Source organism: Miniopterus natalensis, chromosome 2, assembly GCF_054644295.1.
Source record: "Miniopterus natalensis isolate mMinNat1 chromosome 2, mMinNat1.hap1, whole genome shotgun sequence".
Lineage (NCBI taxonomy): Eukaryota > Metazoa > Chordata > Mammalia > Chiroptera > Miniopteridae > Miniopterus > Miniopterus natalensis.
In genome coordinates, this window is record NC_142082.1 from 28,623,137 (window position 1) to 28,649,852 (window position 26,716).

At 39.2% G+C, this 26,716-nt stretch overlaps 1 protein-coding gene across 1 annotated transcript in view; it reads right to left on the minus strand.

The window, feature by feature from the left end:
• The window catches only part of MYO16 (myosin XVI), a 385,194-nt gene that overhangs the window by 70,095 nt on the left and 288,383 nt on the right, over nucleotides 1-26,716 (minus strand). The window contains exons 29-31 of the mRNA XM_087814233.1: nucleotides 13,425-13,521; nucleotides 8,295-8,541; nucleotides 6,165-6,436 (exon numbers count right to left, since the gene is read on the minus strand). Coding sequence (XP_087670359.1) covers nucleotides 6,165-6,436; nucleotides 8,295-8,541; nucleotides 13,425-13,521 — 616 coding nt within the window. The remainder of the gene's footprint in view (nucleotides 1-6,164; nucleotides 6,437-8,294; nucleotides 8,542-13,424; nucleotides 13,522-26,716) is intronic.

Here is a 26,716-nt window from a genome sequence, read left to right on the forward strand (position 1 = left end):
TTTAAGCCACTAAATTTTGGAGTGCTTTGTTCCATAGCAATAGACCACTAATGCAGATATTGGTACCTAGAAGTGGAGTGCTACCATAAATAAACACTTTAAAAGGGTGGCAGTAGCTTTGGAAAATTGGAGGAGCCCTGAAGACAATGTTAGCAGGAACCTGGTGATCCTCAAGAAGGCTCTTGGTGAGATTAAAAGAATGTGAGGAAGATGCTGGAAGCTGGAAGAAACATGACCCTTCTTATATCACTTATATCACTGTGGAAAGTTTAGCAACACTGTCACCTTCAGTAATGTGGGGGAACAAAATAGCACTTAAGGAACTGAACGATGTAGCGAAGGGAGATTTTTAGGTGGAGTTTAACATCTACCTCCTGGATTCTTCTAGCTGCCTATAGTAAATTGTAAGAGGAAAGAGATAAACTAAAGAAAGACCTATTAGCTGTAAAGGATCCTGGACTTCCTATGTTTGAAAATAAATGTTTCTCACTGCTAGTCTGTCCTCATGGCAAATAATTCTGAAGTTAAGAAATGACTTTCAAGCAGAGATGAAATCTGGGGCATTTTCAGGAAAACGTGATGTAAAGATGGAGCCAAGATCATGACTATGAAACCCTTTATTAAGACCTCAGAAAGATTTAAGGTAATGCTTCATGGATCTGTTCAAAGGAGCAAAACCACAGGACTTCTAAGAATCATAAGCACACTGCAGCACAGAAACCTTGCAGAGAGCCTAAAGTAGAGAAGATAATTATCCCAAAGAGATTTGTGGATGTGGCTTTTGAATAATGCAGTAGATTATAAATTCACAGGAAACTCACAAAGCTTTTAAAGGAATTGGATCATCTTGCACTGAAAGGAGAAGACAACACAGAATGATGAGGCTCTGCTGCCTCAACATTTGATAAGCAGAGAGCAGGCTGAGAAAACCAGCAGCCCCAAACATGTCACATCTTGTGGGTTAGGAATTATAATTTATAGGGGAGCCAAGTGTCCAAAGCATGGACCTAAGAGCCATGGAAAACCATTCCTAGGCACTAGGCAAAAATCCTAATCAGAACACAGGCAAATTGCACCCAGGTGTTGTCCAGAACTGCCTGCCGTGTGCCTCCTGATTTTCCCTTTTTTAAAGGAGAACATCCTGCACCTGTCCCTCCAGTGCATGTTAGCTGTGTGGAGAATAGGTAATCTGTGTTCAGATACATAGTGACAATATTGGAAGAGCACAGGTGACTTTTAAGACACCATTTGCTCTAGGACACAGATTACTTGGACCCATTCTCATTGAGAACAAGATACCTGCATAATTAATCTACGAGAAGAACGGAATGAGAAGCTTTTCAACCAGAAAATGTTTGTACGTACCCACTGTATTACAATTCTTCCAGTGTGATTTTGCTTAGTTCATATGTTGCATCCTTGTTAAATCACTTTTTTGTATGTGTGGGAGGAGTCCATTACCTTTTCTCTCATCAAATCTTTACCCATTGGACAGCTTTCCACAGGTGTAAAGCCACATAAAGTCCTTCCAGACCCTTCCTCAGTTCCCAGCCAGAGTGAGCCCCTTTTGCTCTGTTCCATACCATCCTGTTCTCTTTGCTATTACTCTGCTTATCTCATAATTTGTTTGCCCATTTATCTCCCCCACTGGCCTCTTCAGGGAAGAGCCAAACTCATGAAAAACACTTAGTTAATATGAGTTGAATGCATAAATGCACCATAAATTGTGAAATGCGCAGTCATGCTTTCCTGTTATGTCCAGTAACACATTCTCAGGACAGTGGCCACAGAAGACCTAATTTCTGTCAAATTTCAGATCTTAGAAAATAAAATTATAAAGGGACTTCTGCTAAAAAATATGTTGACAAATCTCAAGGGGACATTTTGAACCTTGGCAAATTGTGTTCATTTTGCTTTATTGATAGGAAGCTAATTCTGCTTTAATGAAAGCAGCACAAAGAAATATATTTCTCTAACAATAATTTATTTGTCCAATAAGTATTTATTGAGTGCCTACCATGTGGCAAGTGCTGTCTAGAATAAAGATATAAATAAGACAGTAAAAAAGGACACAGAATGTTATTCCAAATTAAGCCGCACAGCTGAACCATTCTTATATCTATACATACAAACTGGATTTTGTTGAGAATGGAGTTGTATGGCAATGAAAAAAAGGGTTCTGCACGCTGTTATTTATAAGGAATGGGCTGCTGGAGTCCGAAGGGAGGGTGGCTGTGGAGGTCACATCACAGAGAGTAAAATGACAGAGGCCACAGTTGCCCAAGAAAAGCCTGTCTTCTGCCATTTCACTTTCCAGTCGTCACTGTGTTTGGGACAAAGCCTGGATGTTGGCTTTAGAGAATCAGCTCTTCTCTCCAGAAGGGCACTGGCAGTGGGAGCTCCCTAGCAAAGAGAAAGTGAAGCCAGGCCCCTATTCTTCCTTTCCTAGTCACTGTTTGCAAAGAGCAACCCCAGACTTCTAAAAAATAGTACTTTCAAATAGTTGGCTGTAGCCTGTTAATAGTTTGCAAACAAGCACTAAAATTTACTGGCCCATAAAAGTGTTTCAAGATTCTCAGGTACAAAGGTAATGGAAAAAAATGAGCCCTCTCATTTACGACCACATGTTTATTGCATAAAAACCTATAGGAAAGGCATGTGTTAATAAGATCAGGACTGGCCACAAAGATTAAGACTTTAAAGTGACCCTATTCTTGGTTTCTCTAAGATTCTCGCCCTTTATTCTCCAATCAGATCTCCTTTCACTCTATAACCTTCTGAATTGATTAGCAGCTTTATTTGTAAAAGAAAAGAACTTGAGCCCGGCTGGGCGTGGCTCAGCGGTTGAGCATCGGTCTAGGATCCAGGCGATTCCTGGTCAGGGCACATGCCCGGGTTGTGGGCCCGAACAATGACTCTCTCATCACTGATGTTTCTATCTCTCTCTCTCCCTCTCCTTTCCTCTCTCTGAAATCAATAAAGATATATTTAAAAAAGAACTTGAACTTATTTTTAATAGGCCAAAAGGAATGGCTCAGAGAATAAACTGGCCTCAGTTGTGGTCCTTCTTCCTATGAAACCAGGGTTCACATTGCATTTTAAGTAGTGATCAAATTTTCTTCTTAACTTTTGCAGAAGAAGAATAAATTTGTGACACCTTACTAGGTGCAAAAATCTCAGTACATCAGGTGATGGAATAATGTCATTCCGTGCAGAATGCCTTTGTTACTTGATGAGATGCCACAGGCACTCTACTCTTGTTTATATCAATTAGCCTATCTTAAAATTGGTTTCATTATATCTCGTTTCACTTAATGTCACAGAACCTATGGATGACATTAAGTGAGGACTCACTGTATTGCCCCTGTGGTAAAACATGCAGCTCTGAGGATCAGTGCTGTCTGCCAGAATTTCTATGATGATGGGAGATTCCATATCTGTGGTTGTTGAGTACTTAGAATGTGACTTAATGACTGAAGAACTGAATTTTAAATTTTATTTAATTTTAATTACTTTAAATTTAAATAGCCACAAGTTACTAGTGGTTACTGTACTGGACACCTTCAGCTTCTGTCTCAATGGTATAAATGGGACAGTGCCACTGCTAATGGTGGGTTTATCACAAGAGTGTTGCCACCTTTGTGATAATGGATTAGAAGGCCAGAGCACTGATGGTCTGAGTGACAAAGCCCCTCGAATGGCTCCTAACTCCTAATGCTATAAAACTAACCAGCCCGCCAGCTTGATTCAACCAAGCAGGCTAATTTTTTGTTCTTAAATATATATTTAGAGCACATTCCAACATGCAGGAATTCATCTGCAGCCATAGGCGATGTGCTGATGGTAAAATCATCAGGACTAGGAATCATGATCTGTAAAGGGAATAAGTCACGGACATGGGAATAAAGGAAATTATTCATGGACTGGCCCTTATACACACTTCCAAAACATGAGTTCACTGGGGTGTGATCTGTGAGGGAGACACCTATAAGCACCTTACTCATCATATGTGAGCTGAAGTTAGTTTCCAATTAAATTTTACATAAAAATCATGCAAGTCGAATGAATCACATCATGTACTTTATACAGCAAGTCTTGAGAGTCTTGTGATTCCCCAGTAGTAAGGAGTTTCAGAATTTTACAACTGTAGCCTTTCTGGCATTTTCTTCATTCATCTTTTTTTCCTGTCATTTTATTTTACCTACATTTTTATCTCCTATAAATTTTGAATAACCTTTTCTTAATTGACACTTTTTTGCTGCTCCTATGAGAGATCTCAACTTTCTCCTCAATATTTTTTTTGCCTCCTTTCACAACATGTGACTACTTGGCACCTGGTTACTCCAAAATCTCAAATTCAAGGCAATGGGTCTCCTAATATGCACACAAAGGGAAAGCGTTTTTAGACATTACCGGTTATTCTGAGGCCTACTTACTCAAATTTACAGAGCTGTTTGCTGTGTTCAAGTTTGGAAGGTGCTCTGTCTTACATACATTGCAACTTTCAATCTTGTTTGGCATTGTTTTTTAGTTTCTGATGCTATTTGGAGTCTTTACTTCACATCTCCCCATCTCTTTAGTCTTAGACTATTAAATAGTATTCTTCCTCTTCCAATATGCCAAAAAAATCTTTCTTCATATTTCAACCACACCTTTTTGAAATCTGGACCGTAAGTCCAGCACAGAGGTCTAAAAGTAATAACAGTGGAAATGTGACTTAGTCTACTTTCTCAGGGAGTGTCTTTATGATTTCTTTAGAGGATAAGCCTCTTCTAGTTTGTGTAAATTGGGAGAACGCCTTGTTTCCATGGAGGCCCTGCGTTCACATCTATATCTGCTTGAAGACTCTCCTCTAGGTGATTTCCCTAATGTCATTTTTCCCCTTCTGTTGTCCTTATTACCATGACACTAAAGATACACACTTGGACTCTTCTCCCCAAAGTTATAAATTTCGCCTACATATCCATCTAAGTATTACTGTAGCATGACTCATACATTGGGATAGCAACATTTTTTTATACTAAAAACTATCTTTAAAATCTATTCTTTCTTAAATCAACCAACTGAAAGTATCTTTGAAGAAAACTAGTGTGTACTCATTGCTCCAGGCTCCCAGCCCATGGATTTTCCACTGTCTCCTTGGAGTCAGTCTTCTTTTCCCAAAGATGAGCTTATGGCTTCCCTGTGCTTTTTGTGTTTTACCTACTTACTGAAGGAATTGTATTCCATCTTATGTTCAGATAATATTTTTCTAGTGGCACCTACACAGCCATTTTATTTAGAATTTCAACTATCCCACCCTGCACTATCACCTCTTACCACATTTATTTTTCTCTGCAGCAACATCTTCTAAGATTCTTAATGTATTTGCTTGCATATTATGTTTGCCATTTGTCTTCCCTACTAGAATGAAAACTCCATGAGGGAGGTGGTTTTGCTTGTTTCACTGATGTGTACTCTCCTGGCCTAGAATAGGGCCTAACTTTCAGTGGGTGATACATAAAATCTGTGAATTTAACAGTGCTTCTTAAGAAGTATTTTCTTTAATTTCCCCAAATCTAAGAATTAATAATTAAGCAATAATAGTCACACAAACTCATCTGTGAGATATCTGATTGGGAATAAAGTGTGATATTCCCATTTTGCATAAATAATTCTAGAACACCAATGCAGAAACTTTTGCTATCTTGTCCCCAAAGTTTCACGAACTGAATCCTGCCATATCATGATTCTCATCTATATGAATCATTTCATTTATTGCATAATAAAGCAAGCTTAATTTTTAATGAGATTGCGACGATAGGGAAACCTGATAATCTTTTTTTAGGCTTATAAACAGTAAAAATTTACATGGAGTGGCGACCAACTTTCTGAACTGCTCTGGCTTGAGGTTCCTCTCATTCAATGTGGAAGTGGGCACGGGAGTTAAGGAAATGATAGATAAGTAGCTATTTCCTAAGAGGCTTAGAGATTTGAATACATATTATTTATATTTAATGATTAAAGAGCCGCTGGCAAGCGAACAATTGGATTTATTCCCATTAAAAATATATTAGGGTAGCAATCCCGCCCCGGGGCGCTGGGAGACTGGAAGTGGGCGCATCGATAACCCCACAGCCTGCCCCCCCCGCTAACCTTCAGCCCCCCCCCCCCCCCCGGCTAACCTTCAGCCGGCGGCTCCCTGGCTGCGGCCCACAGGCAGGCGCTCACCGCCTCGTAGGACGCGCTCAGCCGCGTCGTGGGGTCCCTCTTGGGCTTGGGCGGAGGCTGCTTCCGAGGGGAGGGGAGGCCGCCGCTGTCATCCAGGCTGAACCCCGAGTGCAGAGAAGGTGAGCGCGTGGAGGAGCCAGCCAGGGACTGCGCCAGGCTGTCCACGGCCAGGGGGACTGGGGCCGGGCCCAAGTGGAAGTGCCTGGGGGCGCCCTTGTCTTCAGTCCTTGAGGGGAACAGAACACAAAGAGCACCCCCCAGGAGGCCCAGATGCGTTATCCAGGGGTTACCATGCACCTGCTCCACCAGCATAACGCAGGCTCTTTGGTAAACAGCCTTCCCCCGGGGCTGAAGGACCCGAGCACCCAGAGGAGGCTGCCCCATCCGGCCGGCCCTGCTTCATGATAAAGGACCACAGTGGACAGTCATCCTTATGACTTTAAAGAAAACCTCACACAAAGGCAACACTTCTTAAGGAGGGCTACATTTTCTATCAGGCATTCACTGAATGCATTTTTCACACTCTGATTATTAAGCAAATCAAAAAACCAGAATTTCAATCTGAATGATAATTTCTGGAGAATCCATCTTAATAGAGAGTTACTGATGCATCAAATGCTGGGAGTTCATCACAGCTTCCCCTCGCAAAACAGCATATACTTAAAACTATCCAAGATTTACATTTTTTTCTCTCTTTTCCCCTAACCATTTAAACCTCATTGGCAATTATTTAATTATGTGCAGAATTATTATTTCTCTTCTGAAACTCCCTCTGGTTGTCCAATGCCAAGTAAACTGCTGGTATTCAACAAATAAATAGACAAATACTTCTACACTTAATTTTATATGAGGCAAACGAACACATAATCAGATTGAGAAATTGGGGTGGCTGTTTAGCCCCAGCAGAGAAAATAACAAACATTATTCTGGAAGTCATAGAAAATTAATAGTTATCTGGTTTAAAAAAAAAATTCCTTCTGGCTTCACATGTCAATGTAATCATGTACTACTGAGATGCCAATGCATCCATTTTACAAGGAGTCTCCGAGCATTTGTTTTTATAATTATATCTTTGTGTGGCAGAGCACCAACACGGCTGGGATCTACCGCAAGGCAGAGCCAGACGCCCGTGTAGAAAATGAACGAGCTGAAGATGAAAGCATGGCACTCAGTGGATAATTTGTTTTCCCTGTAATGTTTAATTACAGTTTTCCATACAAAGAGATTTTTTTTTCAGTATTTAATCACTGAGATATTTGAAGCTAATTAGGGAGAGACACATTATTTCCACTTTAATAAAAAATCATTTGACATAGGCAGTCAAGGCAAAGGGGAGTCATTTTTCAGTGAGAAGCAACTGGATATTACCAAGTTCCTATGAAAAAAACGAGCATCTCCTTGCCAGTGAATTAGGACCCGAGGGGCCCATGTCCCCGCCCTCCCAGGGAGGGGTACTGTGAATCACAGGTGTCCTCACCCTTCACCGAGAGGCAAGAGGGATACAGTAGAGAAGGATCATGTGGTACCCCCATTTCTATTTCAAGTTAAGCCTCCAAAGTGAACTTTAAAATGAAAGGCTTTCCCCAAAGCATTCCGTATTGGCAAAGAAAACGTGACAGTTTACTAAGAAAAATATCTATACAAACATTTATTGCTTTCACTACTTTTATGTTTTCAGAGTGGCTTCTCCATTTTTTTGGTCAGATTTCCAAAAGTTTCTATGAGTCAGCCTTATATACATGGCACTTGTATGAAGCTGTCGAGAACCCAGCTCAGATAGAAATACTAGATGCCTTAACACTTTGTGCTAGAGATGGTAAGTGATGCAAGAATTGTAAGTGAAGCAGTGATTATTTCATGTGAGTAAACTAACACATATAGCATGTATTTCATGAGAAGAAAGCAGAGGGAAAGCATCCTCTTAGATTGTTACGAGGTTTCGAATGAACCATGTGTGCCTACATGCCAGTTCTTGTAAATACTGTCATCTTTGATTGAACTTTGCATTAAGAGCAATCGGAACTTTATTGATTCCACTGAATCAATTACATAGATAATTAAAGTTGTGCACTATCTGCCTTTACCTTTTGGTTCCTTCCTCTTGCTTGCCCCTGGCCTCGAACTTCTCTTTGTGGGAAGTAGCGTTCATTTCATTCCGGAGCCGGTCATTCTCACGGGCAATGTCTGAGGCGTTTTGAATGACCAGGGCATCATAGGTCTTTAGCCCCATGTCCTCTGTAATCTGCAGGAAGCTGTTGATGGATGTGACCTCTTGCTGTCTGATGCTTCTTTTCTGAAGCAAGTGCTGGCGTGCCAGAAATCCTCTTACAACTGCCACATAAAAGGACACAATCAGGGGTCAGGGAGACAAGCAAAACTGGAAAAACCCTGGCCCATGTAAACAAAAGTCACAATACATTTATGTCTGAGCTGCTATAAAATAAGACATTTAACTCAGAATAAAATGTACTAAAACATTCTACTCTTGCATTAAAAAATATCTATATTCAATCATGATAACACTAGAGACACGAATCCTTAAACTGAACGAGATTGTGCAATTAATATTATAATGAGGCTCCCACACTTCATTTGGTTTGAGAGGCTGGACATTGATAGACTGGATTAAAGTAAATGTAAAAGAACTAGGCCCAAACCCCAGAGAATTTTGGGGTGTGGCTCCAACTGGACCATTTTGGGACACACTGATTATCTTTCATTATATCAGATTATAACAAAAATGCTGAGGCTCCTGGAATTAGTGTTTAAAACATTATGCACATACTGTTAACAAGACTGTTATTTAGCTCCTAGAAAAACCAACACTGCATTTAAGACTCTTGGAAGAGACTGTAGAAATATAGGACATTCTTCCTGCTCTTTGGGGAAGCAGGGCTAGAAAAATGTGTAAGAATTAGTGGAAACAAGTGAGTGAACACATTTTGAAATTTTTAATAAGACTTGAAAATAAAAATAATGAGCACAATTAAGGCACTTTCATGTGTTAGAAACATCATTCCATTCACTTAATGCTCGAACTCAATGATAATTAATATACCATTATCTCCATTTTGTAGACAAAAAAAGAGAAGCTTAGTGAGGCCTTATTACAATGTGTAAGCCTTATTATAAATAATATCTTCAGGGTCTCATTCAGGTTAAGGTCTTCTGCCTTTAGTGTTATCATTACTAACTTTAGATATCCCTTTTTAATACGAGATTAGAATGTTTTAGTAAATTCTTATTCTGGGTTAAATGTGTCTTCCTTCAAGTAAATACAGCTGATGGGTATAAGATCCAGGACTCAAGTCTCTGATTATCAGGCCGAGCTCATTCCCTTAGCCTCCAACCACACAGGCATCATGTGGTCTGTAGCTCTACAGAGAACAGATCACCAACAGGGAAGTCCTAGGTAGCATGCTGGCAATCGGTGTAAGAAGAACTTTCTAACACTAGCACAGGGTATAAATGGATCAGGCTGCTCCTGAGAAAGGGACTCTGCTTCCAGTCCCTGAGCACATTCATGAAAGCAAAGTGGCCCTCTCTGCTCGTGGATGCTACGGACAGATGCAGGAGGAGGAAGTACCATTTGGGCCTTTTGACTCTGGGATGCCATCTCTTCCAATTCTAAGTTTCTAAGATCAGAAGGAACTGTTCAGATTATAAGAAATCCTATATTTTCAGGGAAAACCTATGTGTGTAGCAAAGACTTTATTCTCATCTGTAGGGGAGAAAAAAAGGCTGTGAAACATTGAGTGCTTTAAAATAGTCCATGGCTACAGAAGAACAAATGTGTGGGTTTCTATGATATCCATTTGATGCCTTTTCTTGATTACCAAGTGGAAAGCTGAACACAACTTTCCACAATTACGGCTTCAGAGGCAAGTAATATGCAGGCATCTAAAACGCTTAAGGCTTTTCTTCCTATGGCAATACTAAATGTTTAGTTACTTTGGAATGCAGTAGTATTGAATTAACTGTAAAACAGTCATGCTGAACTAATCTAAGGGGGAAAAATTTAAACAGTAAAAGGTACAACCAGGCTTCTAGAAAGAGAAAATGCGCAATAAAATGCATAAGTGTTAACCATGTGATGGGCACATTGAGAGAGAGAAGCAGAATTCAGATTGTCAAGTTACCTCGCTAATTCTGTTCTATTAAAAAACAAACACACAAAAACCCTGAGACATTGACTTTTGGAAGGGTCAAGATGTTTAATTTCTTGGAATAAAGGGAAGGTTAATGTGGATATGCCAGACTTCCTGTGACCTCCAACTAGAGCAGAGCTATTCACCAGATTCATGTTGACCCGGGGATCTATTGTCCCACCTTTGGGTGAGTCCATTTTCTCACAGTGCATACCAGTACCTTTTCAAATTCTTTAAAAATGTTACACCAGTTGCCAAAAATTGGTATATTTATTAAGGGACAATTAATAAAAATAAATTTGCTACAAATATATATTGATACTCATTCTCTTTCTGACCATTTTAAAAGACTGCTTTTATCACACCCACAGTATTCAGATTTTAAGTTTCATCCAGGACAAAATGAACATACATAACCAGAGAGAAATTTCTGTTAGGAATAATAATTTGAGATTAAGATGATTCAATTTAAGATTAAGAGTAACAGCTTTTCTCCCCCAACATTTACAAAGAAAAAATGAGAACCCTTGGAAACCTAGAAATGACACCAGATTATATAAGTTTTGAGTAAATTTCATGGTAGCAAAAAGTACTAAAGGAACTATTCCAAAAGATATAAAAATAAAAAATCAATAGTTAATGCTTTGCATTTAAAAGCCTATAATTAAAAAAAATGCTTTTATATCCTTTATTTCATTTATGCAATAGGAAATTATGGTTTTCATCTTGATGCCATTTTTTAGACCATCCTCAATTTCTATCTTTTGAGGTGAAGAGTTCTGCTTGTTTGTTCTGCTTCAAGTCAGTAGGGCACAGCAACTTAATCTTTGTAACAGAATAGAAAAGAAATTCCTAGTGAGCACTCCTGATGGAAGAACAGGGTACACATTCTCCCAATTATATTTAAGAAAAATTTCCAGGGGAATTTGATATTCCATTCTATGTACATATAATATGATATCAAATGGGATTTTCAGTTGACTCTATAGCTCTGTGAATGATAACTCTGGTCTTGTATATGGGACCCCTCCATTCCAGGCTCAGCTGAGGCTACAAACACAGACTCTGATTCGGGAGGCCGGTGTGGGGCCTCAGACTCTATATTTCTAACCATTCCCAGGGTGCTGAGGCTGCAGGTGCTCAGATTACACGGTGGTGTGTTGGGGCTGACCACAGAAACAAGAACTGCAAAGGTGTGGCCCCAAATGGACCTGTGGCCCCAGCCTCTTTCTACACTGATGAAGGAGAAGGCTAAGGAGGTCAGGTTATCATCACCCACAGAGAATCCAGAGTTGCTGAGAGCTGAGGGTGGGTCTTCTTCCTAAATCGAGGCTCCCCCGCTGCTTCCAACCTCCAGGCTGATGAAAGTGGCCTTAGGGGACCACCCAGAGAACTTGGTATATGACTCTGGAGTTTGGAGTCTGGAGGACGTGGTGGACTGTGAGTCCTGAGAAGACTGACGCTGCGTCAGTGGTTGCTGCCAGGCACTGAACGTAGGTGGCTTTGCTGGGAGAAGCTGCACCTGTCAGGGTTCAAGAGTGTGGTTCTCCAGTGCCAGACATGGTCTTTAAGACAGAGATGTCTGCTTGCAGTCATTAAAGAGACTTCTTAGAGAGCATCGAGGCCTGGCAGGGAGTGTCCATGGGGTGCCCAGGGCCTGAGGGGGGATTACAGCAGACTGCCCAAAGGAGAGGTCTTGCCAGTTCTCAGGTGGGTAGTGCAGATAAGTGCTGAAATGTGCCCACTAAATACCTGTTTGTCGCACCAGAGGAACCCCAGGCCAGATCACACTGACTATAGGCAGACAGAAGAGCTGCTCTGTCCCCTCCCCCTCCCTCCCCTTCATCGGCTCTAGAGGGTAGCTGGGTAAGCAGGCACCTGAGTAGGCAGGGGTGAGAGCCATGCCCACTGACCACTTGTGGGGCCTGAGAGGTCCAAAAAGGATGTTTTTACTTAGAATGAGGTGCTGAATTTTGAGCATTACTTAAACTGAACTTGTTAAATTCTGAATGAGACTCTTTGACGGGCATTTTATCATCAGAAAATGATGAGACATTGGAGATTCCATGAGGGGTGTGCCTGGATGAGGCCACAGGGGTTCAAATGGACACAGACTTAAACAGAATAAAACTAATTTCTGCATCCTGTGAGTTGTCTTTGCTTGTTCTGAACAGCTTCAAATAAATTAGAGAGCTAAGCTCATTACAAGTTTCACCAAAAACTAGCATACAGATTAATTTTTCTCCCTTTTATACCTGTCTTTGAAAATTATATTTATAATATATAATTAAATTATTAAGCAAATTAAAAATTAAAAATCTATTAAATATGTATGTTTTATGTGAGGCATATTTATGATTTTTAATATGTACCTATTTTTGATGGTCACTTGGGTTTTGATAGGAAGAAAAATTCTAAACGGACTCTCTCCCAGAGTTAAAATGAAAAAAATGTTATCTGCCATCAAACATAACACTCCAGATATTATCACTGCTTCCCAAAGGAAAAATAAAGTCAAGGATTTTTCCTTGCAGATGCAGAAGCACATAAAATATGATCTGGCTAATCAGCTGTTCCAGTCCTCCAAACTCCAGCATACCAGTGTGCTGACTGAACAGGCCTAGGAATCTGGCTCCGTAGCTGGACCCAAGTGCCTCCTGGGGGACTTTCCCACTGTGGGTTCAAAGGTACACTCCTCTCGCCAGGATCAATGAGCATGAATATTTGCAAGGAAGGGATGCATAAAGCATAGGGTATGAATATCCCTTCTTCCAAGTTGTGATTTAGACTAAATTTGCTATAAAATGTCAGAAAAAATGACTACCAAATAAAGCATGAGTAGTGTAGTGTCTGCATACGCTGATTTAGAGACAGGTAAAGAGCAAACCAAGACACAATAAATACTTCCTCGACCCCCGAAAACTGTTAGCCCGAAAGTAGCATCGTAGGATGGACGGAGTGGTCCACTCTAATGTACATCCCACTGATATTTAAACTTGGGGTGAACTAAATTATTTCGTATCCCACAACTCAAAAAGGTTCAGATACGTTCGTGCGTACCATTACCTTTTTGGCAGGTGATGATTTTTCTCTGCAGCTGTAGGCACAGGTCATTGAGCTGGTTGGCATGGCAGTACTTTAGAAACACTTTTCGCACTCCCATCTGAAACGTAAATAACAGGGAACCATTTAACAGCACGCAGATGCCAAAACACTGATGAGAAAACCATCAGGCAACAGACTTCTCCAGGAGACAATTAGAAGAACCGAAGCTAACAGAATTAATTCCAGTACATCTGGCTTATTATTTTTTAAAACTATCACATTTAATCCCAATCCCAAAAGTTTTGTTCTAATAAGTATCTTTGCTGTGTGTACACATTGTCACCAACGTTTGCAAATGCCTACACACTACAGTTTTGGTGGCTGCATCACGTAGTGCAAAATACTAACTAGCTTTGACTTTTTTAAAAATTGTCGACCCTAATATAGATGTCCCCATTTTCCACCCCTTTTCCCACCTCCACCCAGCCCCCGCCTCCCTACCCCTGGCCGTCACCACTCTGCTGTCTGTGTTCATGGGCTACATGCATGTTCATTGGCGACCCTTTTCAGCGTCTTCTCTCCAGTCCTCTTGATCAGAAGATAAACCTGTCCCCATGAATGAATTTTCCCACTCCACAGCCAGACCCCTACCTTCCCTTGTGGTCCTTTTCTTTCCTCAACTCACAGCAGGGAGGTTAAGTTTACCGAAAGGAAAACAAACAAACAAAAAGACCAAAGCAAAACATACAGGGAACACGCAAAACTGTTTCATTTCAATTAATTTTTCTACTCCACTGTATATTATTATAAGTTGAATGTATACAACTGCAATTACAGAACTGCAACATCGAAGTAAAAAGTCTCCACAAGGTCACGTATGAGCAATAATCTTCTAGACCTTTGCATAAACAGAAGTATACGATGCACATTCTTCTCCAGAATTTTTAAATTTCATCATGTCACCAAATTAGTTTCTATAAAAAGGGTTTACTGGTATGCAAGCTAATCCCAACGTGCTGCTTTTTGATGAAGGCAGCGACCAAAGAAAACTCTTAAAAGAACACAACAATAAGCCATGCCCTGCATTTTAAAAATAATTTTCCTGTGTGTTGTGCTCATTTTCTAAGAATTCACGGAACTGAATGCCCTTTACAATGTAAGGGCTCACAGCCTCTTAGGGGAAGCAGACATAAATAATTTGCAGAAAAGCCTGGTAAATACTAACACGAAGTGCGGTGGAAGCTCTGCGGTGATGTTCTGTTAGATAAAGAAGAAATACTGCTTAGGCAAACCTTGTAATATGTTCATAAGCATATTCTCAGCACTCGAGACGAACACCGCTGAAACAAGAGGAAGACCAACGTGTGCTCCCAGGCGTGAGCTGGGGACATTAGACAATAACACGCACAGCCCGTGTCATACATCACGACGACACCCGAGGCTCGCCTGTATACACACCATTAGGTACTGGAAAGGTTTATAGGTCAGACTTGTCTTCAGAGTGCTTGGCCAGAGGTGGTTTATGAACCTTTTCATATGGAAACTGAGTTGACTTCAAACATCTTTTGTCACTTCCCATCTTTCCTTCTAACTCTCCCCTTAGCCATGTTGTCTTAATGAAACACAGTTTGGCAAGGGACGGGAGTGTGAATCTTGCACCAGGGCAGTCAGGCTAGCTAGTTAGATCAACAAAGAAAGCGCTCACCTTCTGCCCTGTTTCAGAGGCCTCTGGTGGACCAGATGTTCTTCTCCATTTAGTTTTCTTTTAGTTGGTTGAAATTTGAGACATTTGCTTGGGTGGGTGGCTATAGAGAGTTGTTACTTCTTTCCCCATTGTATTGCCATTCTCTCTCCCTAGTTATTTTTCATAATTCACAGTCTTTTTTTTTTCCTTCCCGACTGTTGACTTATTTTGGCAGTCAACAGGAAGAACAGTTGGTACTGTCTGTGAGCACTGCAGAACAAATCTGTGAGACAGGCACTGGGAAGGAGGGAGCATGTCATCTTCCCGTTCATCCCTGACTGTGGTATGTTACTTGTTGTGGGAAACTAAATCCCAAAGGCAAAATTCATGCAAACCTGAGTTCCAAAATGAAACTCTAAAAGAGTGATAGCCAGCAACACTTCACAACGGGTGGAATCAATAATGACCATTAGGGAAATGAATATATGGAAGGAATACAAGGAGAAAAGACCTATGGAATGCAACTAGGAGAACTGGATTCTAGTTCCACCCTTGTACTTAAAAGGAGACCCTGGGCAGGAAGAGAGTTAGAGGACTAAGGTCTCTTACAGTGACATTTCTAACAGCCATTCAAAAAACAAATTTATTTATCTTGAGAATTCTGCTAGATTTTACAGACGCAAAGGAAGTCCCTCTCCTTATGGAGATCATATAGAAAATCAGCAATAACTAATTCCAGCAAGAATACATGCTCAGTACAATGATAAGAATCATGTTCAAGGACCATGAGAGAGGAGGGGGTGATCAAGGTGGAATCAGGTAGGATTCACTGAGAAGCATGTTATCTAGGCCATTTTGTCTTGAAGGATATGCAGGAATTTTCCAGGGTATCTAGGCATGGTGGGAAAAGATGAATGTGGGACAGAAAAAGTAGCATGTGAAAGGCAAGGAGCAGAAAATGACAAACCATCTTGGGGTACAGCTGTGTGAAGAGTGATGAGGGAACAGGCCGCGCATGTAGCTGGTGGTCAAATTGTGATGAATATCCCGAGAAAACATGGACATTTTCCTATGAGCAATGTGGCCAAGGTGAAAGAATTGAAGGGGATCAGATCTAACTTTTATAAAAATAATTTTGAAACTGTATTTGAAATCTAAAAATTCCTTACTTTTCAAAGGAGAATGGATTGTTGGGCGTGGCTTTGGGAGGTAGTTGGTGAGTGAGGTGGGACAATATAATGTAATCAAAATTGGGGTTTAGAAGATTATACAACTGTTGCTTGTCTGTTGGCCAACTTCTATTGATCCTTTATAACTGAAACCAAACCCCACCTTCATTATTAGATTTTTGATACTCTTTTCTTCAATTCTAGTAGGGTTTTGATGAATTATTCTTATTTCTCTTATTATATCATATTGCATATTTGTGTATATATATATATATATTTTTTTCACATCTTCTGAAAAAAAAAAGAAGAGATATTCTTGATCTTACAAGTGGTAGGGATATGGAGAGGGTAAGTTTGATTAAAGAGAAGATGCGGAACTGTGAAGTCCTGGTATAAGATGAGTCAGAGATGGATGATATTGTCTTCAAGGATGGAAGATATAAAAGACAATGAAAGTAGAAGTCATCCAGCAAGCTGGGAATAGGTCATGGATTTCAGTCAGTGATAGAACACATGACGGTGGAAATAAAAGGAAAAAAACAAAAGTGTAGTAAAAATGGTCCACAAATGATGTAGACATAAGACAAGGTTGGAGAGCAATGATTCAGCTGACCTCTCCCTCTACTGAGACAAAGGAAGTGAGAAAAAGTGAAATCTTATGATAGAGTATTGTCAGGAAATATCCAGTTTTCAGTTCATATATGTAGGCTATATTAGAGGGGGTGTAACTATGCAAGATAAAGTGGATTTTTCTCAGGCTATATTAGAGATTCCATAGGATCAGACTGTGAGTGGTTGAGAAGCAGTCTGAGTGTTTCACAGGGCAGATATGCATGTGAGGCCAGATTTGGAGGCAGAAAAATAAAGTGCTTTTGGGATAATAGCAAGGGAGGAGCAGGGTGGGCATGTGAGGGCACAGGGCACGTGTGAAGAACGGCTGAATGTTAGACGGGCAGACACGTGTAATGTTGGGAACCAGAAGGACAGGACAGTTCCCAAAGCTCCTGGTGAGTTTTTGGTGCAGTTATGCCCACGAAAACTTTCCTTGCAGAAGTAAAACCAAGGGCTTTGAAAGTAAGGAAGGCTTCTAGGCACCTGATTCAGTGGGAAGGGGAGAGAATTGAAGTCTGAATCCACATTAAAAGTATCCTGCTAAGACACAGCTAAAGACTTTGTGGAAATGGCTAGGTAATGTGCTGCCATCACATTCAGATAATTTTAAAAGTTCTTCATTCACCTATCTGGTATACTTTACAAGTCATTTAATGGACTGATTCATTTTTTCATATTCATTCATTTATTCATTCATTCACACTTCTCTACCATATAATTTATTTGTGGATTGGCAAGATTTGGAGATGCTCATTGAAATGTTCACATTTGTTTGGCTCTGTTGGTCTTTTGGGGCTGTCATGTTTGTAGTAAATGTTTCATTTCTCTTGAAAGAATAACATTAGCCCTTTAGCAGTGTTCTGAATTTCTTCCTCAGAAACTATTCTGAACAATGCATTTTAGTCCTTAAGTCCTCTGGTATTACTGCTGTTAAAGATTAGTGGGGCATAAATCTAGAATTCTTTATCAGAAAAATTCAGACAAGGTCACATGAATTTTAAATTTGCAGGAATCATATTGTCTATTAATGAGGTGGACTGGGAGGAAAGTGTTGGCCATTTTAATTTTTCTATGGAATGTATTCATATAAAGTTACTCTGTACTCAGTGCTGTATCAAATCCAACAAATAAGAATTCATCCGAATGAGATCAAATGTTCAGATCACCTACATTCTTGATAATGGCTGCATTCTCTTATAAAAAGATATTTCTCTCTCACATCATAGGAGAGATTGAAACATTCTCCTACTGAGCCCTCTCCCTGTGCAGTCCCTAGCTGCAGAGTGTTCTGATCTGAGATTAAAATGTTAATGTCATTCTCACTCTTGTAAAAGTAAACCATCTGTGAATTATAGTCATCGCTATTTTTATTAGAAAACCATTAGGGTTTTTTTTTTTTTTTTTGAAGTGACAGATTTTAAAAGATTAAACAAAATCATCATTGATGACTTCGAAGGCTTCAGTTACTGCTACAGTTTTCAGAGATTTTTTTTTTGAGGTGCAGGCTGTGGGAGCACAGACAACTGCCAGAATGGTGGTTGCAATGGGAGTAGGAGGTCTGGAGGCTGTGCTAGGGAGATATTAAGGGAGCCGGTAAAGATCCACTCCTCCCTCTCTGCCTTCCTCATCATCACTGATTGCTGCTTCCAATCACAGAGGTACAAAGAGCAGGGTGTGCTCTCCCTTGGAGGGCTCCAGGGACCTCCACTCCTGTTTCCATGGAAACCCTAGGACACATCCACACCCACAGGAGGTACACATTACTGGCCTACCTTTTAGGGGTGTCCCCATTTGACCACCCCTCACTGTCTGGGAGATGACAAACAAAACTAACTTCAGAGTGATCTTCCTAAACATCAACCTCATCATATTACTTTTGTGCTTAAAATTATTTAATTGCAGGTCATGACTTTCAGGATCATGTTTGAACTCTTTGGAAACGTGTATTGGACTTCCTATAGTATGGTTCTTTTTCAGGGCATCCATGTTTATCTGTTCTCAAACTATACCATAATGCTTGCTGTTCCAAAATGGGAACTAGTTTTCTCCTCTGGCTTAACATAGTCGGTTTCCTTTTTCCTCAATACCTTTATCTAAATCATCTACTTTTTTAAAAGATTTTTTCTTGAGTTTTAGAGAGAGAGGAAGAGTGAGGGAGAGAGAGAGAAAAAAACATCAGTGTGAGAGCAAAACATCCACCGGCTGCCCCCAGCCGGGATGGAGCCCGCAACCAGGGCGTGTGCCCCGACCGGCAACCTTTCGGTGCGTGGGAAACGCCCGGCCAGCTGAGCTGCGCCACCGGGGCTAAATCATCTGCTGGATAAGCTCCCACTGATCATTTAAAACACAGATGATTTGGTGACGTCTCAGTTTAGCATTTACCATGTAATTATTAATTCATTAAAATAGCATATCTATGTCATTAATATATCTTGCATATAACTCTGTAATACCACTGATTTCCTGATTTTGTCATTATTTGTATACCTATCTGAATATTTAATTTGACTGTGAAATATTTTTGGTGAGCTAGGATAATGTTGAAAAAATACAAAGGTCATAAGTTATATATACTAAGGTGAAGGAAATGAAAGTAAATGGAATAATAAAATGGAGAAAGAATTTAAAAAAAAGTGATTTTAATGGATACTAGGTATAACATGAACCAAGATATTTACAAAAAATCATTTAAATAAGTACAATCTTAAAATTGAATCTGTTTGAACTATTTAAATTCATTCATTTTCTGAAAACGCATCTAATGTGGTTCAAGAAATAAAGACTTTTAATATAAGATTATTGGAAACCAAAATCTAGAATGCACCTTATCCTGAAATTCTTTACCTTCTCTTCAATTCCCCAATTCCCCTTGCACACTGCCTTCAATTTATTAATCTTCCAGAAACTGTACGATTCCATATTGCCTGTAAGCTGAAATGCATACTGTGAGGTTTAGCATTCAAAGCCCTCCATAATATGACCTTTATTAATCTCTGAATGACTAACACTTTTTATTCCTCTAAAAAGAAATCCTATTTACTGTTATTTTAACTTCCCACATGCTCCTGAGAGCAGAAAAATCAATATGAAACTTCTCTAGACGCTATCAGGGACCTACAGCATTCTTACGCACAGAGTTCTTATTGAATGATGTTACTATTGTTCTCAGTGTTGTCTTAGATCTATCCCTTCATATCTACATTTATAATTATTGGAATGTCTTTATTAATAATTACCATAGATTTTAATGAGAAATAGTTTGTCAATGCCTATTTTTTGCTGCAAAAATGTTTAATTTCCATTATTACTGATGAAAAGTTAATCTTTACAAATTTTAATCTTTATTGCTCTAAAAATATTAGCATTATTTTAATAAATACTTCCCATTTAAAGATAAGATAAATAAGATCATATTTGCATTAAAAGAAGCAATCTTCTTTCACTATAATATTAGCATTCCAAAAACAAAAAAAATCTCTGGTACCTCTTAAAGTGCCTTACCATGTACATCTGTTCCAGTTTTTAAAATAGCTTTATTGATGTGGTAGGAACAATATACTGTTTCTTTTATGTGATGTGATGTCTCTATCACTCTCCCATCAGACTTGTTTTCCTTTCTGCTGATCTGAGAATGTCACTGTGATCCTTTAAAATGCTGTTCTACTTTTACCACGAAAGGTACTCTCCATATCTATTATGTAATCTCTTCCAAACAGAACCAGCCCCCCAAACCCCAATATTTCCATATGCATGCTATGAACATTCCTTCACTCATTCCTGGTTTAAAATTTTGTGTGAAATTTTCATTCACTGATTTTGAGAGAGAGGGAGGGAGGGAGAGAAGCATCCGTTTGTTGTTCCACCTATCCACGCATTCACTGGTTACTCCCTGTGTGTGTCCCAACCAGGGATTGAACCCATGACCTTGGCATATTGGGAGGATGCACCAACGAACCGAGCCACCCGGTTAGGGCTCATTCCCGGTTCTACATCACCTCCCCACAGCTCTCAGGCACACTGTTTCTTTTACCTCTCCTGATTTTCCTTGTCTCGCGTTTGCTCATCCATTCATCCTATCATTTGTCTGTCTTACCATCTATTCGTTCATTATCCATTCATCATCCATCCATAAATCGAACCTTTGCCAAGGGCCTTTCTGATACCAGGCCCTGTCCCAGGCTCTAAGACCACAGGGATGAACAGAACACCATCTATCCTTTCAAGAAATTCAGTAAAACAGCCATTTACTAAAATTCACCTTCTCCAGGATGAATTCACATACTTCATCCCCCGTTTGCTTCTCTGATTCATTACATTTCTAAGGATGACCATTACTTTGTATGTGTATAGCTTATAATTAATAGTTCAATATTTTGTATTTTCATGGTAGCTTTGAAAAATTACTGAACAGAAATATTCTAATTTTCAGCCTGGCTCTGAATGTACTTTTAAACATCCTCAAATGATACATTTATACTAAAATACAAGTTCTCTTCTTTATAAATAGACTATTCTTGAAGTTTAACTTCAACACAGAAAAGATAATTATAGCCATACACATCTAATAGAGTACTGTATCTTCTGCTATTTGAAGAAGGTGGTTTGGCTAGAATTACATATAATTACAGGTTAAGAAAAATTAATTACTCTCACCTAGAATAGCATGACCTGTACAGCAAGCAGTGATGAATAAAAACTACTATTTTGAACTGACTAGTGAATTGCTCACTCTGTGATCCTATATATTATTTCATTATGAAAATCACATCAATATGGTCAAGAGTGCTTAAAGAAACAAATCTCTTCCTCTTAAAATGACACATTGTAAAAAGCAATCCCAAGCCAAACCCAAACAAGACTATTTAGCTTCAAAATCAAAAGGAAAGTGTATTGGATGAGTTAATGTATTCATTTAAGGAGCACCTTTAGTCTTCTTAACAAAATGGCCTTCATAATGTCAGTAATAATTACCTGCCCCATGGAATGTGTATGTTTTAAATGATTAACAGCAACATAAACATAATCACAGCCCACTGTACTCACTGGGGCGTGTACAGACACATAAGTCAACTTCCACCACCAGCAACTGCCGAGCCACTGCCATCTATGTATTTTGATGTTTGCTTTACTTCTAAAAATATGAATATCGTGGCACTCCATCCTGGGCATCTGATCTTATGTTGCATCCTTAAGAGTATTTTTAGATATTAAAATATATTTACACAGCTTTCTTAATTTTCCACATATTCGCTCTGTGTTGTGTTCATTTTTGCTTTGAGACTCATTTTCATTTATTTTTGTGAATTAGCTTCTGCTTTCAACTCCTAAAGGGCCAGGTCTTTTCCATCATTTAGAGCTCCACATATTTCGTGCAGCAAATACACAACTGTTAATAAGAGCTTGAGAATATTCCTGACCTAAGTTAATATTTTGGTTTCAAAGGAGATTCCACTCTTCAAGTCAACACAATTTAATATGCCTCTTTATTGAAGGCCCCTGGGAAGATATATCTCGACCCTTCTCTGACTCACTACCCTCTCTGTCCTGTCAACCTTCACTCCTGTCTTGCGTGGACTACTATATTCCTTTGTTAACTGGTTTCCCAGCTCTGTTCTTGCTCTCCAACGATACATTTTTTTCACCTTTAAAGCATAAATCAGATCATATTACCACCTTCCTTAAAACTTATTGATGGCTTCACATGGAACTTAAAATAGAACGTTGTAGTTTGACTCACATAAGGTATCACTGGCTCTGGCCCCTGCTTGCCTCTTAGCATTCAACCTCACCATGGTGAATCTGCCTGCAGAAGGTGAAACTAGTTCCTGATGGGAAAAACCCTTAGCTATTATAAGGTGTGTGGCATACAATAGGTGCTTAATAAAGGTTTGTTGAAGGACTAAATAAACCTGGAATTGGGGAAAATTAGATAGGCATATAAGAAATAAAATTAGATCAGGGATAGCCAGAACCACCATTTTTTTAGTAGCTGTTAAGAGGCACACATTGATGAAGAAGATTGATTATTGAAGGGCCACAAACCTTTGTAATAGCTAAGATTCCTCTGACCCACTGCGTAATTCCTTAGTAATTCTCTCACGAATTTTTCTTAGTGGGGCAATAATGAAAATTTAAAGGTTGAGAAACACTGCTACATAGCATCGTAACTCTTCTTCTCACCGGTTCTCAGGTCTCCAGGCATTCTTTTCCCAACAGTCCTCTCAAGGTCTTGGCACACACTGCTCCTGTCCCCAGACCCCACTTTCCTGCTGTCATATGACTGGATCCTTCTGTCCTTCAGATCTCAGCCTATATAGGTTTCTCTTGGAGTTGCCGTCCCTGACCAAAGCTCTATATAAACCACGACAACTTTGATTTGCTGTCACAGTGTCCTTACTGGTTCCCTTTCAGCATGGATCCTAACCTGTAATTATTTATCAGGTTACTGTTCATGGCGCCACCTCCACCCCACTGGACTGTAAGCCCTGTGGAAAAGGGACATGTCATTTCTTCCTAATATTGCCTTATAATCACCTTGTGGAACTTCAGGGACATAGTGGTACTCAATAAAAGCTTGTTGTTTCACGCAACCATTCACTCTGGAGTTAGAGAAATTAGATTGATTCCTAAGAGATGAGAGTTGGATTAGGAACAGGCATAGCCAGTTTTTACTTAGCAATTGTTAAGTGCCAGGCACACAAAGCCTTTTGTGTAATGAAGCTGAGGGTAAAAATATAAAATTACTTTAAAGGAGAAGCTATCAGACCAGTCAGCATGGCTTGATTGTGGATACCTGTATTTCCAAAGAGAAAAAGTGATAATAAGGAGATCTGTTAGTTCATTCATTCAAAAAGTATTGGTTGACTGTCTACTCCGTGCCAGACCCTGAAAGGGATGTAACAGTGAAACACACACACATACAAAGTATATGAGAAAAAAGGGACATAATATTTGTCCATATAAAGTTCAGAGTGAAAAGGGAAAGAGACACTGACCAAGAATCAAACATTTGTAATATTATTTTTAAAAATTGAGTCAATACACACGAAACAGTAGGAGTAGTTACTATAAATAGATCAATTCAATTATCAATGATCTGTATTTTCTTCCTTAACTTTTTCTATCTTCCAAGTTTCTAATCAAGAATGAATGCTTTTATAACAAAATATGTTCATATATATGTGTATGTAAGTGTTGAGTACAAGAGAAAAAGGAAATATTACATACTCATATATATGAACACATTTTGTTATAAAAGCATTCATATATATATGTATATATTCTTTTTCTCTTGTGTGTGTATATATATATACATATATACACACATATATGTGTATATATATATTGTGATTCCCAGTTATAATGCACATGGTACCAAGAGATACTCTTAGATCCCCAAAGTCTATTATTTGCAACATTAATAATTCCAGAGAAACAGAAGGAATATGAAAAAGAATACTTTTATAGGCTATTTTCTAGCTTGTACTTACAGTTGATTTATGAAGTGCTCTTTGAGTAATAAAACAAAGATTATAAACCATTAATTTATTGTATTAATAAGAGCTGAGGGCCCTAATACAATTGTCTTGTCTTAGAATATGTAAAAAAAGTGGAGGGTGCTTAAAACTTTAACAGTTCCTTGCTCTTACTTTTATTATCTTTTCTCTCCTGCACTCTTTTAGATTAATGAAATAATAAATCTTTCATCCAGCTGATTTTATTTAATGGTATGGGAAAATGTTAATCTTGCAATTCTCAGCACTTTTATAAGAATGAATCCCTCAAAGGCCATATATTTTTATAGAGACACAATGAAATCTAGACCATTCCTTGAAAGGCACATTAGAAAACAACGATAAATTAATTGTTGTAATATTTTGTGAGTGAATAAACACAGATAGAAAAAAATAGATTTCACTAAAATTGGGGTTTGTCTTTTATGAGCGCCCTTTGTTATTTCTTTCAGTCTCTCTCTCACACACACACACACACACACACACACACACACACACGAAAGTATCTTATCATGCGGGTAGCTGAGATAAAACTGAAGTTCTAATTTAATTTCTTACTTCCCGGGTGGATGACCTTGAAGGAGTTACCCAAAGTCCTCCTATATCTGACTCCTCACCCTTAAAATATTAGAGGAGGCGTCCAACCTCTCTAAGGCCGAGGTCTCCATTTCTCTGTCCAGTTTCCTGCAGCAGGTGTCTGTGCACCTGCATCAAAGGGAGCACGCAGAACACTCCTTGTCCGCCAAGCTTCCCCCTCGGAAGTTTAGAAACCCCTGAACACGACAGTGCAGGGGGGCTGGGGGTCCCCTAGCGGGGCCAGCCCGCCCCAGCCCGCCCCCCTGAGCGCCCAAGCAGCGCCCCTGGCGTCGCGTGCACCGACTCCGACAGATTTCTTTCTCCATTTGTCATCCCTCCAGATGGCTTTAAAATGAATATAGCATTCAAACAACGACCCAGAAGAAGTCGTCCTAGAACCAGTTGATTCATATAAAATGTGTGAAAATCAGATTACACCATTTATTTTTCCACTTAGAATTCGTTTCAAAAGTTTTCACTTCACATAAATGACATAAGATGGCAAAACAAGCATGTTCCACATGGGCTCCGGGCCTGCCAGTCACTTTTCTGGGGCTTGAAGAAACCGGGGCAGGGAGTGTTTCATCAAATGTACACAGTTCTGGAGGCATTATTTTCAGTTACCTTAAAGGAGGACTGAACTGAAAATGTATACATTGTGAGAGATAAAATACATGGATAATGAAAAAATAGCAGGCGGTTAATAACTAGTGGTTTCATTTAACTTGTTTTCAAATTAGGAACCTAATTCATGGAACAGTACATCTGGTGAGACAGAAAACAGTACTGGAAGTTAGTCATGTAAAGTCTACTCGAATCATTTCAAGAACCTTCTGTTCCTTTTTGAACAACTAAAATTCTGCCTTCTTGAAATACAGACAAAGCCCTGACTAGTCCACCCTATTTTTAAAATATGTCATTTCATCATAAACACGAACCAAACCCACCACCAAGGAGGACTCTTCCCAGCCGCCACCACACCCTGATTTTCCTTCACTTTTCTTCAAAATAAAACCACCTGATGACGTTAAAGCAGCAATGTTGAGGATTTTAAGGTAACAGTGACATCAGAGGCTTTGCCAAAATTTGTGGTTACCAGCTCAAATCACGCAAAGGGAGGCTGACGATTCACTGAGAAATAAGAGCTAGTGGTGCAAAATATACAAAGGGTTTCTTATTATTTTAAAGCAAAAAAATGCTTTAAAGCAAAACACAGTCAGCACGATTTATAATTTTTTTCAAAAATGCTTATAATAATTAATTTGACCCTATACAATATTCTACTTAAATGTATTTATGTAGCGGTTACAGATTTTTAAAATCTCTTTTAATTACAGAAGTAATGAATCAATACATGTATTTACTAAACATGAATATAAGCCAGAATTCCATTTAACTATCATCTCAAAATGATTCCTTAGATACTACCACTGTTAGGTTTTTGTTGTGAATTATCCTAGATTTAAAAAATTCCGATATATCTATGTATCCATATAAAATCTATCGTATGGTTTAGCAGGTTTTTATTGACAAAGATTCATTTACTGGCCCAGAATAGATGCACGAATATCTACTGTACATCTTTCCCTGTCCCCGATGCTGGAGATGCAGCACTAGGCCGACAGATAAAAATCCTTTCTGATGGAGCTGACGTGCTAGTGCAAGAGGGACAACTAGCAATTTTGTAGATGTGCAATCGAAGGAATTAGCACACGGCACAGAGGAGGAAGCAAATCTAAAGGGAGGTGAAGGGAGATG